General features: G+C 55.3%; 2 protein-coding genes across 7 annotated transcripts; one reads left to right on the forward strand and one right to left on the reverse strand.

Annotated features, from left to right (window-relative positions):
- Nucleotides 1–1,160: 1,160 nt before the first annotated feature.
- On the reverse strand, nucleotides 1,161–1,903 carry MRPS16 (mitochondrial ribosomal protein S16). The gene is made up of 3 exons (XM_082069588.1): nucleotides 1,772–1,903; nucleotides 1,442–1,702; nucleotides 1,161–1,361 (listed from the first exon to the last, which is right to left on the reverse strand). The coding sequence occupies exons 1-3, from the start codon at nucleotides 1,782–1,784 to the stop codon at nucleotides 1,234–1,236; spliced, it is 402 nt and encodes a 133-aa protein (XP_081925714.1). The 5' UTR covers nucleotides 1,785–1,903; the 3' UTR covers nucleotides 1,161–1,233.
- On the forward strand, nucleotides 1,819–10,584 carry LOC309448231 (uncharacterized protein; the record flags this gene model as incomplete). 6 transcript variants are annotated; one of them, XR_014185755.1, is made up of 6 exons in its annotated part: nucleotides 1,819–1,976; nucleotides 4,027–4,244; nucleotides 5,672–5,905; nucleotides 6,683–7,404; nucleotides 7,491–7,613; nucleotides 7,802–10,584. XR_014185755.1 is itself a non-coding variant. In XM_082069587.1 (6 exons), coding segments are annotated over 6 exons (846 nt in total). In that variant the 3' UTR covers nucleotides 8,799–10,584. The 6 variants fall into 6 exon arrangements, 1 of the variants encoding a protein (XP_081925713.1); XR_014185756.1 differs by having other exon boundaries at nucleotides 6,699–7,404; XM_082069587.1 differs by lacking the exon at nucleotides 7,491–7,613 and having other exon boundaries at nucleotides 6,683–6,811; nucleotides 7,802–7,907; nucleotides 8,798–10,584.
- Between the last annotated feature and the right edge of the window lie 4,365 nt (nucleotides 10,585–14,949).

The raw sequence follows: 14,949 nt of genomic DNA on the forward strand, positions 1-14,949 counted from the left end.
CTTCTGTAGCAGCATCAGTGGAAAGGAAGGTGCCAGTGGAAGTGGGCCTGTGTTTAAGGTGGCGAATTTCCAGCTGTCCGGTGTATGGAAAACACAAGTATTCTTGGACCACGAAGAAAGCAGGGAATGAGTAACGTTAATCAGGTGAATTAAAATGTGAATTAGGCACAGAGTCTGCAGACCGAGGAACAGTCTGCAGTGGGGATGATACAGTATTTGCCATATATATAAGCCATACGCAAGCATATTTGTTTTGGTTTTGCTTTTTCTAGGATCCAGCCATAGTTTCTCAATCGAAAGGTAACAATTTTGTTGCAGTAGCCAATGGAACAGCTGACAGAAGAAATCACAGCGTCAGAGCAGAAATGAAGATTTTGGTTTGTGTGAGTAGACTGCTAACCAAGCTAACAAGAGCTACTTAAACATGAAGAATTTAACAGTATTGCTATGAAATGCTGTGAAGATTTACTATGCTAGAGACTAAAACTTCATCTGTCGCTTTCTTTAAGCCTAGCTTTTGCTGTGCGTCAGCCTGATGCCACTCTGCTTTCCCTCTGCCTTATGCTCCTTGTATGCCGCTATTTTTTTTAGCCTACGCAACTGTTGGGGCAGGAGGGGAAGGTGACAGTATAGCTGAATAAGTTTAATAGCTTCTTCCTACCAAGAAAGGAAAGTTCCTGCTCCTTTTTCCCTAGCCCTTGCTCTAGAGTATTTGTTGGAGTGTCCACAGTAACATGTACACCCTTGAAACTAAATCCTTATGTGTTATATTACTATGCACAGCGCCCTTAAGCAACAGGCCATCATGGCTCCGAAGAAAAGCAGGTTCAGCCCAAAGTGTAAATGGTGTTTGGTGCTTGTAGGCAACTGCTGCTGCTTTTCTCTAGCAAACTCCAGGAAGCCTCAGCCATACCCTTTTTCCAGCACTGCACTTTGACCATTTGCAAGACACCAGAATTGCTCATTGTAATTGGTTCACAGTCCTCACCTTCTGACAGCATCACAACAGCTGTCTGAGAATTATGCTTTATAAGCTCAGTATACCAGGTTTTATTTACTTATTTATTTAGAAGCTTGGGCTAAATTGTACTAGGAAAATCCCTTTTGCTGCTCTAAATTCGGCAGCCATGGTAAATGGAGAGAGCAGCACACGCACAGTGTAGAGTGTGCAAACGACGCTTTAATGCGGTCAGACGCACTGAGGGGACGGTGCAGCCCCTCGGCCGGGGTGTCTCAGGACGCGGCGCCGGGCCCCGGCGAGCCGTCCGCAGGTGCTGGGGGGGCCTCCTGCGCTCGCCGCCGCCGCAGCCTCTCGGCGCCCGTCACCGTCATGGGGTGGAGCGGCAGGAACCCCGCCAGACCTGCAGGGAGAGGCGGTGAGCTGGGCCGAGCCGCGCCGAGCCGCCCCGGGCCCCCGCCCAGTCGGTAGCTGCGGGCCTACCCAGGAGCTTCTCGGCGGGCCGGGAAAGCTGCGCGCCGCAGCCCAGCCAGTGGCGCAGCCGCTCCAGGTTGAGCCCTGCCACCCGCTCGCCGTGCGCGTTGGGCAGCGGGTCGAGGCAGCCGAGCTGCTCCAGGTACTTCCCGTCCCGGGCGCGCCGGCTGTGCGCCGCCACGATGCGGAAGAAGGGCCGGTTGGTGCAGCCCCCGAGGGCGAGGCGGATGACGACGTGCCCGCCGCGGTAAGCCCTCAGGAGGGGGCTGCCTGCAAGAGAGGGGGGCGGTGAGCGGCGGGGCCGGGCCGGGCGGCTGAGCCCCGTCCGCGGGCACTTACCGAGCTGCACCATGGCGGAGACCGCGCGCTCCCTGCGGCGCGGCGTGATGACGTACGAGGGGCCGGGAGCGCGGCGGGGAGGGGCACATGCTGGGGCCCTGGGGACCCGGTGGCCCCGCCGCAGGTGGCCGGTCAGCTCATCAGCCTCTTCGGGAAGGACGACGGTGACTTCGAGAACAACGCGCCGAGAGACTGCGCCTTCCAGGTACCCCCGAGGGGGACCCAGGCGGCCGGGAGAGGGAGGGGGAAACCAGTGTGGAGGAACCGAAGTTCAGGCGTGCGGCAGGGGGGAGTAAAGGGAAGGGAGAGGAGGGGTACAGGGCGAACGTTCCGGCGCAGGGGCGGGCGGCGGAGGCCGGAGCCTCGTCAGTTGCAGCAGGTGGGGGCCGGAGGCGCCGGGCAGGCCGTGGGTGGAGGCACGAGGGCTGGGAAGGGGCTGGGAATCGCAGGGACGGGGGTATAGTTCTGAAAAGGGAAAGGGCCGTCCAGGAACAGTCCCCTTTGGGCGGGTAAAGGGCCTGGGGAACCTTACAGTGCGATGCCAGCGTGTGCCGGGCAGGGCAGCTCCAGCCTGTGTCTGCGTTGTGGTGTAGCTCGGGAAGCCTGCCTTGCGCCTGTCAGACGATCCTGGGGTCTCGTTGCGTTCGAGGGACACGAAAGGCGTCTCGGGTGCCATGCCGGGAACTGGAACGCCGGTGCCGACTGGCGTAGCGCCAATTGGGCGCTGGTTTTCTGGTATCAGCAGCCGAAAGCGTGGAGGGTTCTTGCGTTTTGGCCGTTTCTGGTCGGTGGTGTTTGTGGCGTTGTCCTGGGCTGTGCCGGCAGCTGTGCTCTCTACCCTTCCAGTCTCGGGGACTGGCACTTCAAGATGCTGGGAAGAAGTTCTTAGGCGTTGCAGCAGCTTCTCGTTTGGTTGCGCCGTCTCTGCTGGGTTGCGGCGGTGCCACCGTCTCGTCAGGAGCCGTGACGTTGGGCTCCTTTTTCGTTTGGGGTTGTAGGAGAGGCTCCTGGCCTCACCGCTGCCTCCCCGTAGATTATTTGGATGGATGCCTGTCTGGTCTCGGAGTGTCGTTTTCGTTGTGGAGCGTTTTTGGTGCTGTGGCTGTCGTGTGGTCTATAACATTCTGTGGAGCGTCTGTCTGCGCGGGTGCGCGTTTGGCTCGGAGCTGCTCTGCCCGGAGGCGTGGAGTCCGGGGTGGGTGGACGGGGCTCTGGGAGTCCCCGGCTGATCTGCTGACGCGTTAAATTGCGTAGGCAGAGGTTGTGCAGTCATCTGGGTTGGAGTAGCTGTGGGCAGGGGAGCGGACAGTCCCTTCACAGGTGTTTTAGAGACTCCATGAGAGCTTGGAATGTTATTGCGCAATAGAAAGCAGACCTGTGGAATGGTCAAGCTGTTGATGAGCTGCTGGGTGACTTGCTGAATAACTTGATTTCAGATGCAGAGGGAAAACTTGGCATGAAAGAGCGACGGAGGAGGTACCCGTGTACAAGCTTCCACCATCTCCGCCCGAGAAGCTGTTTTTCCCAAGCTGGCTAATATCTGTCAGTATTGGGTGTTTGCATTCATTACCAGGAGTTCCTGGTAAATCAAAGAATGCGGAACCAGTGAAAATTAATTTGAAACCGGGAGCTGGGCCAGTCCGAATTAAACAACATACTCTGAAATCAGAGGTTAGAGAAGGGGTAAAAGAAATAATCGGTAACTTTTTGCAATTTGGGCTGCTGATAGAACACAAGTCAGAATTTAACACTTCAATCCTGCCCGTAAAGAAGGGAGACGGTAAAAGCTATAGGGTAGTGCAAGACTGGAGAGCACTAAACAAAATTACTGCAGATTTACACCCAGTAGCAGCTACCCCTTACACATTGTTAGATAAATTGCGAGCTAATCACAAACGGTCTGCTGTGTTGGATTTCAAAGATGCCTTTGTCTTGCATTAGCCGAAGAGGGTCAGCAGCTGCGGCGGCGGGTCTCAGTGTCGCCGTCCTGTGGACAAAGCGCGGTACTGCACCCGGCCGCCCCAATGCGGTGCCGCGGCGCGCCTCAGTGCTGCCGCCCTGTGGCGAAACTCGGGTACTGCAGCGCACGGCCAGGGGCCAGAGACGCCGTTTGACCCGCAGGGGTTCGCAGTCAGGTCTCTGCGTGTCAGTGTCCGTCCCCCCGACGGGGGTCAGGTCCCCATTTGTGTGAAAACGACATCCCTCCCTCGATGGCTCCTTAGAAGGGTTAATCCCAATCCTCGTTCTTTTGGCAGCGGTGGATCTGTGACCTCGTGGGAAGCCCAGGCTGCTGCACAGAGCTCGTCGGGAGCGGGAGCTGCGGAGGCGGGGCCTCGACGAGCCAGAGCTGCGGCAGACGGACGGGGCGCGCTGCCCGGGGGCTGCGTCAGGCGGAGCCGAAGTGACCTGCGGCGGCAACGAGCAGGAGCCGCTCGGAGCTGGAGCGACCGTTGGCCGGGCTGTCCCCGGGGAGGTGAGCGCGGGGAGCCCGGTCTCTCTCTCCCTTGGGGATTAAACCCGCGCCCGTCCGTGCCCTTGCCGGGGCAGCGGCGAGGCGGGGTCCCCCGGCTCTCCCGGGGCAGCCCCGCTGCGAGGGGGCACAGGCGGAGGCGGCAGCGCCTCCTCGGTGCTGGGGGGCGGAGGGGAGAGGGACCTGCCGGCCAGAGCTGCAGGGCGCGCGGCCCCTCCGGCAGGGTGCTCCCGGTCTCTTGGCCGCAGGCTGGGGGTGGCAGACGGGTTCAGGTGCTTTGGCCTGCTTTTTTGCCAGTGTCCCCTTCTCCACTTGGCTGCCGGTGGAGTTGTGCTCCGTGCAGTCTTCAGTTTAGGACGTTCAGTTTGTCCTTCCAGAAAAGGAGCCGTCATTGGTAGGACTGAGAGAGGCTTTTAAGTGCATGATCAGAATTGAAGCCAGATTGCACTTGCCGTTGCTGCTGTCGGTCTTGCCTTTCACTGTTTTCCCCACGGCTGCCTGGTGTTTGGGAGCTCGGAGTGGGCATGTTTTTTCCCCAAGGAGAGGCTGTGCTTAAAAATGAATTTGTTTCCTCAGAGAAGTGCAAGTCCGTGTGTGTAAGACAGACAAAAACCCCAGCCTAGTCAAGTTCTGAGTGTCTGTCTGTCAGACGGCTGCTTTACGTTGACGAGTTCACAACTATGCAATTGTAATGGCGAAGGGCAATGCAAGACGGAAGGGTTTTTTCTGCTGTGGGGACCCACCCGCCCCCCTTTTCAGTGTAAAGCAGAGGAGCGCGGTTTGTTGTTTCCTTTTAAACGCGGCTGCTGGAAGCCGCGCGGCCAAAGGGCGTGGGGGTCCCGGCAGAGCAGGCGGGTGAGGATCCAGAGCGGGCCAATCAGATGGCTCGGGAGGGCTGGAGGGGCGGAGCGCTGATAGGCGGGGAGAAATGCAAGTGATGTGCGTAGGCAGCCAATCAGGTTGCCGGAGGGGCGGGCGTTGGGGCTCTCCCTACTGCGCATGCCCAAGTTGTGCAGTCCTCAGTCAGGTCCGACGCTGAGGTAGGCACCTGGGCGCGGACCGCGGGAAGGCGCATCCAATAGGAGCACGGCGCGGTGGAGTGGAAAGCAGCCAATCAGAGCGCTCCGATTCAATCCCTTTTGAACAGCTGCCTGCCTGGCAAACGCATCCGTGGTGTCTCGGGGCGGGTAGCGGGAGTTAACGGGGAAACGGGGGTCGGGGCGAGGGAGGGGAGGCTGTGGAGCGCTCATTTTGGCCTCTGCGTCCCTTTTGCCTCTCTCTCCCTCTCTCTGTGTCACCTTGTCTGGCTCCCTGTCACTGTCTTTCTCTGATAAGCTGACCTGCTCTTTGCCCTCCTTTTTAGTGGAATCACAGGCTCATTCTGCTTGGAAAAGACACGTTGCAATTTTAAATTTGGGTTTGGCTTCTAGGGTTCTTTTTCCCCATTAGTGTAATGGGGAAATCGGCCGGCGCCCGGGCATCTGGAGGCAGGCGGCTCAGGGCCGCCCTTTGTGAGGTTCCCCGGAGGCGGCAGAAGGGCAGAGGGGAAGGAGGAGACAGCCAGGGACCTCCCGCCGCGTGGGTCTCCGGGGCGCGGCGGCTGTCGGAGCCCGGCGGGACGGCGGGAGAGCGCGAGGGGAACGGAGCAGCGAAAGAGGCAGCAGGTGAGTGCCGTGCCGTTGGAACGGGGGGAGGGGGATGGGCCAGCGCGGAGGCGTTCGGTTCCATTTCCACCCCGCCCTTATGGCCGAGCTGGCGAAGCTGGTGGGAGGCGTGTGACCCTGAGGGCAGGTGCGCTGAAGGCTTGCGGTCTGGAGCCGTGTCTCCCTCCGGCGCAGCGCCCGTGCCCGGTACGGCAGTCCCTCCGGGAGCGGCGCAGCCCCCGTTAGTCGGGGGCACGTTTAAAAGCAGAGCTTAGGCGCGGTTGCAGGCTGGGTGGTGTGGCGAGTGGGGCGCCGCTTCGGCGGGAGCTCGGGGCGAGGCGCGGCGGGTTCTGTGTCCTGTAGGCGCGGCTTTCGTGCCGCGGCTCTCTGTGTGTTTTTTTGTTTTGTTGCGTTTGTTTTTTGGGTTTTTTTTGCGGGATTCCCGCGACATGCGGCTTGACCGCTCGCCCGGGGCTGCCGCGGCGGGTCTCAGTGTCGCCGTCCTGTGGACAAAGCGCGGTGCTGCACCCGGCCGCCCCAATGCGGTGCCGCGGCGCGCCTCAGTGCTGCCGCCCTGTGGCTAAACTCGGGTACTGCAGCGCACGGCCAGGGGCCAGAGACGCCGTTTGACCCGCAGGGGTTCGCAGTCAGGTCTCTGCGTGTCAGTGTCCGTCCCCCCGACGGGGGTCAGGTCCCCGTTTGTGTGCAAACAACATCCCTCCCTCGGTGCCTCCTTAGAACGTTTAATGACGTAAATATTGCTACTGCTACCGTTGTCGGTGCGGCTCCTTTCCTCAGTGGATCCGTCCTGCAGTCGGTGGCCCACGAATGCTTGGCAACAGCAGGAGCGGATTGAAAGGACCGGCCGCCGGAGGATGCTGAAGACTCCTGGGTCACTGATGGAAGCAGCTTTGCGTAAAGCAAGGGGTACGTGAAGCCGGGCGTGCGGTGACGGCTGCCCAGCAGGTAATGGGAGCTGAACCTTTACCTCCAGGGACTTCTGCCCAGGAAGCTGAAGAACTTGCTCTCACGCGAGCTTTAGAGTTCTGCAAAGAGAAGAAGATTAATATTTGCACTGATTCTAAGCAGGTTTTTCGATTGGTGCATGCCCTTGAAGCCATTTGAAAAGAATAAAGTTTATTAACAGCACAAGGAAGGCAGATTGAACATGATGCTCCAGTTGCTGGAAGCTGTGCTGTTGCTAGAAAAGTTGCCGTCATGCGTTGCAAAGGCCCTCAGAAGGGAAACACCGATCAGGAAACTGGAAATAAATTGGCAGCCGCCGCTGTAAAACCAGCCAGCGAAAGGACAGAGACCGACACAAAAGCCACGTCTCTGATCACAGGTGGCTGTCTCCTGCAAGCAACATCAGGAAACTGTAACAAAGAGGATAAGAAATTAATAGGAAATTTATAGCCGAAGTAGAATTAGGGTCCAAAGCAGCCGTCACCGGCGACGGCGGAGTAGCGGTGCCTCGCGGCGTGAGGAGCTGATGCGCTCTGTCAAGATTAGACAAAAAGGTAAGAGCGAATTTATAAACTCTTTGCGAGCGAGTGACCCGGCAATGTGAAACGTGTCTAGAAAACGATCTTAATACTTTATACAGGGTACAGAGAAGAGCAACTGGACGAGGGAAATGTACCGGGGCAACACTGGCAAATAGAGTTCTCCAAACTGCCTGGAGAAGGGGGGTGTCGATATTGGCCGGCACGAACAGCTCCCTGCTCAGGTTGGCCAGCAGCATTGCCGTGCCGGGGGGCAGCTGCCGGCCTGTGGGCCGGGGGCTGCGGCTGTTTGGGGCGCTGCCCCTGCTTTGTTTTCCTAGGAGAGCCCCCCCACTTTTGGGGGGCGGTGGTACGTGCACGTGTAAATGACACGATGTTCCCAGCTGCTTTGTTCTCTGCCTTGTTTTTTCAGGTGCCTGTCCCTGTGTTCTCTTCTCGCTTTTGAAGAGAAGCTGCCAAGTTAATGTATGCTGCGATGAAGTTATAGAAGATGCAGCCCTCATTAACCGGTTGACGTGAGGGAAATGCTTTCTGAGTGCCCGCACGATGAGGGGACATTTTTCACCTTTTAGATCCTTCTGCATGACAAGAGGGAGACGGAAGGTTAAGTAACACGTTGTTTAGAAGCTGAGACTTTAGTTTATATTTAACTAATAATTAACAGATGTGTTGTCAGCGAGAAACCAAACAGTTATAACTAACCTCACCAAATGCAGTACAGAACGTGGCTTAGCAGTGCTGCTGACTCTGCCGTCCCGTTTCTTTCCTCGTTTCAGGCGGCGAGGTGGCCAGAGGACCCGCTCGGTGCGGCCGCAGGACCCGTGAAGTCGAGGACTCTCTCGGCAAAGTGGACAAGATCCTCGTGATCTCCCACTTTTATATGAAGTATTCACGTGAATGGGATGTTATACACAGTTGGTCAGTTTCTTGGTCACCTGTTTCTTGTTGCCCCTCTTGCAAGATGTGAATCTGTCCTTAGCAACAAGTTAGCATTCCATTGCTCTGTTTACCAAAACATGTATCTGGTTCTCCAGGAAAATGCAGCTAATATGAAGCTTTAGCTGACAAGCAAATTCACTAAAAGAGAAACTTGTTCTTTAACAAAGCCAGGACAGCCCCCCACCGCGATGCCCTCAGAACTCCTCTGATTCCCATCTGCTCCTCTCAGGACAGCTGAGTTTGTCTTTTGGGGCCCTGAGAGCCCCCATTTACCTTCTTTTACCTACCTTTGTTGTTGTTCCCAGCCTATCCTGGTGTTTTCCATCCTTCGGGACTTCCTTGTTACTGTTGTGAGAGTCAGAGAGAAAATGAGGAGTCTCTGTGACTTACAACTGTCATTGTTGATCTGCAGTGTTTTAGAGACGGATTCTTGCAGGATTTATTTCTGGTTTGTCCTTCCCTCCTCCCCAGAACGCGGCGCTGGTGCGAGTTCCCCAGTACACGTGTGTGTGTCCAGCCGGTCCGTCTCGGGGCGAGCGTGTCAGGGCGGGCAGACGGCTGAACGGACGCGCTGTCAGTGACTGCCGGACGAGCTGGGACTTCTTCGACCGTGTCCAGCCTTGTGCGTGTGGTTTGTTTTCACTTGCAGGCTGAAACAGCAGTTTCCGTAACGAAAAACACCCCAGCATGTCCCCCAACCCCCAACAAAAATAACGCCAGAACTGCCACCGAAAGAAACAGAGGGAGTTTTAAAAAAATTTCCTTTAGCTTTCTCCCCCACCCTGCTGCGTTTAGTGCAGTGAGTGACCGTGAGGAGCCGGCTGTGGATCTGGCTGTTGAAGGGCATGTGAAGGAGGAGGAGATGTGTGTAGAGCAGGACTGGTTGTGGAGGTGAGTGTAACTGGTTTGGGTGAGGGGTTGTAAATTCTTTTTGGAGGCTTCCTAGTTTCTGGTGTCACCTGCGGGGTGCAGTGTGATTCTGTGTGCAGGTTTGAAAGGTGCAACGTGCAGAGCTCCCTCATTTGCCACCAGATCTCCAAGTCACAGAGCCAACGTTGCCGTGCAGCTGCCAAGGACAGCGCGTGTCCCGTGCAGAACAACATCCTTTGTGCTCCGTGTGCGTGTTCCTCCTTTGAAATGAAGTTGCGCTGCCCGGTGTTTCCCGTTCCGTGCGGTACCTGCCGGGCTGAGTCTCCTCCCCCCGCTCCAGTCGGTTCCGTCGCGCTGCCGCAGCCCCGGCAGCTCTGTGGGGCTGGTTGGACGCGTCGTTGGCGGAGCCGGCACCGACCATCTCTGGACACGTCGAGGCGCTGCGGTGGGTTTTCCTGGAAATTCCAAGGCCCTGGTGTTTTATTATTGTAACTACTTACTTACTGTAAGACATTTAGAATTAAAACTTAAATAAGAGTAACCAGAAGAGTCTTTGGGAGTAAATAATGCCTGTCATCTACTCTAGCCGTTACTGAAAACTCTGCAGACAGTAGTTTTCCCCAATTTATGTAGTAAAATTTAAAAGAGTGGAATATAAATACTGGAGCACTAATTGGAAGTAATACCTGTAGAGAAAAAAAACCTCTAGTTTATATCTATAATAAAAAATGTGTGCTAGTTAATCCGGCTGGTAGTAATGTAATGATAAAAATGTTAGAGTGTAAATAAATTATTTAGGCGTGAGCAATAACTGAATTTAATTTCAGCTATTACTTCTTGGTGAACTAGGCAGCAGTTATTCCCAATCTGAATCCTAGTTTAAAAACACATTGTTTGGAATTCCTTTGAAATGGTAAAGGCAGAAAACTAATGTGGAGTCATTGGTAGCTCCATTTGCACAACCGTTATGAAATAAACTGCAGGCAGGCACGAATGACTGCATAGGAAACAAAGTAAGGAAGCTTTAGATTTTAAACAGCATTGGAAAGTAATCGGGAGTGTTTAGTATTTAAATTCTAACAGAGCCATGAGATTGGAGGCAACAAAGCTCAGAAAAAAACAGAGTCAAAAACGTTACATATTGTTTTAAAGAGAAGTAAAAAGGAACCACTAAATAGCGGCTGTTTATAAATAGAGGTATTAAAAAGTTCCCAGGCAGTAATGATTCCCAACGGAACAGTAAAAGATATGTAGATGTAAAATAAAATTAGAAAACAGTGAGTTATGACAACCTGAATTTAACCACAGCGTTTCTGGGGTTGTGCAAAAACATGACCGGTATTAATTACCTCTGAGTTAAAATAAAAGACAGCAAACTCGATGTGGTTAACAACAGTTAATTTTAATTTTTCAGTGTGCTGTCCAGTCTGGCCTCTCCCTCCAAGGGCGTGGTCTGAGAAAGCCACACCCCCAACTCCACCCCGTCCAAGCTCCGCCCCTGCCCGTCTGTGCCCTCCCCGAGGCGCGTGTCCCTTACAGACCCCTCCCCTTTCATCGCGTCCACCCCCCCAGCAGCATGACGCATCGAAGCCCCGCCCCCAAACTCAGCCCCTCCTAAACCACGCCCCCTCAGAGCACGTGCTGGACAGAGCCCACCCTTATCTCGGCTCCACCCCTCCCCTCCTAAGCTACGCCCCCTTCGGGCATGTCCCTCCCCTTACCCCAAGAGGCTCCTCCTATGGGGGCGTGACACACGGAGGCTCCACCCCCTGCCCACTTCCCCCAGGCAGACCTCCCCATGGGCGTGTCCTCCCAGTCCCCGCCCCTCAGCACTTACCCCACCCCCGTGGGTGGGGCCACACTCAGCTGCGCGCACGGCCCCCCCCCATAGGTGACCCCAAAGTAACTCCATAGCAGCCCTATGGCTGCCCCACAGGTACCGCTATAGCAGCCCCGTTCCTGCCCCATAACTCCAGACACGCCTCTGAAGAGCCCCCACAGCAGCCACCTAAGTGCCCCGCAGGTTATCACCACAGCCGCCCCTCCCGCCCCACGGCCGCCGCTCGGGACCCCCGGAGCCCCCGGCCCCGCACCCGCCCGCAGCCCCGCAGCGCGCGGGCTCGCGCCCCCGGTGCCGGTGAAGCCACGTCCTGGCCGCGGCCGGAGAAGCCGCCGGTTCCCGCCCCCCCCACATCCCCGATCGCTGCTGCTGCCGCGGCCGGAGAAGCCGCCGGTTCCCGCCCCCACATCCCCCGATCGCCGCTGCTGCCGCGGCCGGAGAAGCCGGCGCTGTTCCGTTCCCCCACATCCCCCGATCGCTGCTGCTGCTGCCGGAGGAGCCGCCGCGGCCGAAGGAGCCGCCGGTTTTCCGCCCAGCCCCGACTCTCTGCCTTCCTCCTCAATCGCCGCCGCACGCCGCCATGACACTTCCTGTTCCGCCATCTTGTCTCCCCCTTCTGTTCGCATTCGCTATTTTATACCGAGGGAGGGAGGAGGCGCTCGCTGATTGGCTGACGGTGTCAGCCATGGAAGTCGTCCATTGGCTTATCCCCACGTGGGGTTCTCCGAGGGGGTGGAAGAAGGCGCTGATTGGCCATCGTGCCGCTGAGGGGAGGAAGGCACTGATTGGTCACTGCCTTTCAGCCTTTGTTCGTCCTCCCAGTAACAGACGCTGATTCGCTAGCACCCCTGAGGTAGAAAAGGCGCTGATTGGTCATCGTTTTCCCGCCGACGTTCGCCCACAGCAACGAAGCGCTGATTGGGCAGCGCGGCAGAGGGGGGCCGGCTCTTCCATTGGTCGGAGGGCGGGCAGGGGGCGGTACCGGGCGGGACAACGAGGTAATAAAGGGGGCGGCGCAGAGCGCGCGCAGGCCCAGACACGTGGAGGCGGCAGCGGCTGCGCGAGCTCCTGAGCGCTGACGAACCGGCTGAGCACCCCCCCCCCCCCCCCCTCCGCGGCGGGAAACCCGAGAGCGGCCGGAATCGGGTAACGGGACGGGCTAGGGCGGTAATTATCGTGCGGGTGTTAACTGCGGCTCAGCGGGTTAATGAGCGAGCGGCGGGCTGGGGTGTGTTTGGGGGTTTTGATCGAAATTGGGCTTTTAAAGCCGCGGGTTGCGGGGTGAGGGGGCGGTTAAGGCTCCCGGAGCCGCTTTAACGGTTTGAATCGTTGTGTTGAAAGCGGGAGGAGCCGGTTCGGGGCTTTTTCTCAGCAATTCGGCTTTTAAAAGTTTTTTTTACGTATTTTTTGGGTATTTTGGGTGCCGATTTGTGCCAAAAGGCGCCTTTAAAATCTGTTTATTGGCGGTTTATCGGGAGAATTCAAGTTTAAAGCTCGGGGGGATTTGGGGCTTTTCCCGGGATTGTGAGTCCCAGTCAGGGTTTTAGAGCCCTTGTTTATTTGAATTGTTGTGTTCAAAGCGCTGTTGGCGGTTTTGTTCCCGCGCGGTTCGGCCGGGCTCCCGCAGCTCTGCACTGTCCATCGCTCAGCGCTCGGAGCCGCTCGGGCCGTTGGGCTCCATCGGCTTTTAAAGGTTCGTTTATCGCGTTTGGAGCCCGAGCGGCCGATTCGCCGCTTTAGAGCTTTTGAATCCACTTTGATCGGAATTTCTGCAGTAGATTGATGTTTAGAGCCCGGGGGATTCGGGGCTGTTTCCAGGGCTGCGAGTCCAAATGTGTTGTTTTCTTTAACCGCTTATTAATTTAAATTATTATATTTAAACGGGGCTTTTTGAGGTTTTATGAGTTTGTTTTTTTTTTTTTTGAGCATTTTTGGCGGCTCGGAGGCTCCTAAAGCCGCTTAATTGTTTAAATTATTAATTGTTAAAATAATTTAAATAGTTGTTGAAATAAGTGTGTAAATTATTGTGTTTAAAGTCGGGAGGGGCATTTCGTTGCTTTTTGGGGGTTTTAGGGCTGAATTCACTGTATTGAACGTGTCTGGGGGGGTCCCAGATCTGGTGCTGATTTACGCCCCGAAAAAAGCTTTAAAAATCTATTTATTGATAATTTACTGAATTAATATTTAAGCGGGAACAAATTCGGCTTTTTAACCCGCCGCCATTTTGTCTCCCCGTCCCGTTCTCCCCCCACGCTGAGGGGCCGAGGAGCCGCTCGCTGATTGGCCGGTGCCGTCTGGCGGGAAAGCCTCCCGCTGGCTCCGCCCCGCGCGCTGTCTCGAGGAGAGGAAGGTAAACCCGCTGCATTGGTTACATGGGATTTTTACATTTAGTTATGTATTTTAATTTAATTTAAATTATTTTTAACTTATTATTTAATTTATTAAATAATATATTAATATTAAATATATAGATAACATCCATATAGTAATATATGGCAATAAGATATAATATGATGAATAGCAGAAATATATATAATATATAATCTGATATAATTAACTGATCAACTAATATTCAATGATATTACTTAATGTAATTTATAATTAATACATAATGCCATAATATATATAACTTAATATTGTAATAATAATGATATTCATTATATAATATTAATATGTATATTAATATATAATTACTATGTAATGTATCTAATGTATTTTTACATAGATATCTTATTATATAAAGCTGTGAGGGACCATATTTGGGCGGGTTTTTGAGATTTTTAAGGCTGTTTGGTCTCAAATTCAATTTATTTCATTTTGGGGCTGTTTTTAGGATAATTTGTGTTCAAAGAAGCTTTTAAGATCCATTTTTTTGGCAGTTAATTTGCTCACTCAGTTAATATTGAAGCGGGGGGATTCTGGGAGTTTCCCAGGACTGTGACACAAATAACGGCCCTTTCCTTCCCTTTCCCACCGCAGCTCCTGCTCAGAGAACAGCGAAGGCAGCCTGGCCGCCCCCCTCCGGCTGGCTGCGCCCCCCAGCTCCGGCTGCCTGCGCCCCCCAGCTCCGGCTGCCTGCGCCCCCCAGCTCCGGCTGCCTGCGTCCCCAACTCCGGCTGCCTGCGCCTCCACTGCACACCATGGCGGGGACGGGAGGGGGGATCACAAGGGTCTATGGGGCGGTGTGGGGGTCAGGGCAGCTGTGAGGTCAACGGGGCTGTTGTGGGGTGAAACACCCCTGAAGAGGCTGAACACCCTGCAGGTGAGTGAACCACACGCTGACCCACAGTGACCCACAGTGCTCCATAGCACCTCCATTCTGCCCTATAGATCCAGAACACTGCCCCCCAGCACCATATAGCTCCTGTACTCTGCCCCATACATCCACAGTAGTGCCCCCCAGCACCATATAGCTCCTGTACTCTGCCCCATACATCCACAGCAGTGCGCCCCAGCACGCCATGGCTCCTGCACTCTGCCCTATAGATGCCCAGTACTGCCCCACAGCATCATATAGATCCTGTACTCTGCCCCATACATGCACAGTAGTGCCCCCCAGCACCATATAGCTCCTGTACTCTGCCCCATACATCCACAGTAGTGCCACCCAGCACCCCATGGCTTCTGCACTCTGCCCTATAGATGCCCAGTACTGCCCCACAGCACCATATAACTCCTGTACTCTGCCCTATAGATGCCCAGTAGTGCCCCCCAGCACCATATAGCTCCTGTACTCTCCCCCATATATCCACAGCAGTGCCCCCCAGCACCATATAGCTCCTGTACTCTGCCCCATACATCCACAGCAGTGCGCCCCAGCACGCCATGGCTCCTGCACTCTGCCCTATAGATGCCCAGTACTGCCCCACAGCACCATATAGCTCCTGTACTCTGCCCTATAGATGCCCAGT

This window comes from Streptopelia decaocto (genome assembly GCF_964273445.1).
Source record: "Streptopelia decaocto genome assembly, chromosome: 20".
In the NCBI taxonomy this organism is placed as follows: domain Eukaryota; kingdom Metazoa; phylum Chordata; class Aves; order Columbiformes; family Columbidae; genus Streptopelia; species Streptopelia decaocto.

Coding starts and splice junctions, on each gene's coding strand:
- MRPS16 (XM_082069588.1), bottom strand. Junction 1,362..1,441: donor GCCCGCCGAGAAGCTCCTGG/GTAGGCCCGCAG, acceptor CTCTCCCTGCAG/GTCTGGCGGGGTTCCTGCCG.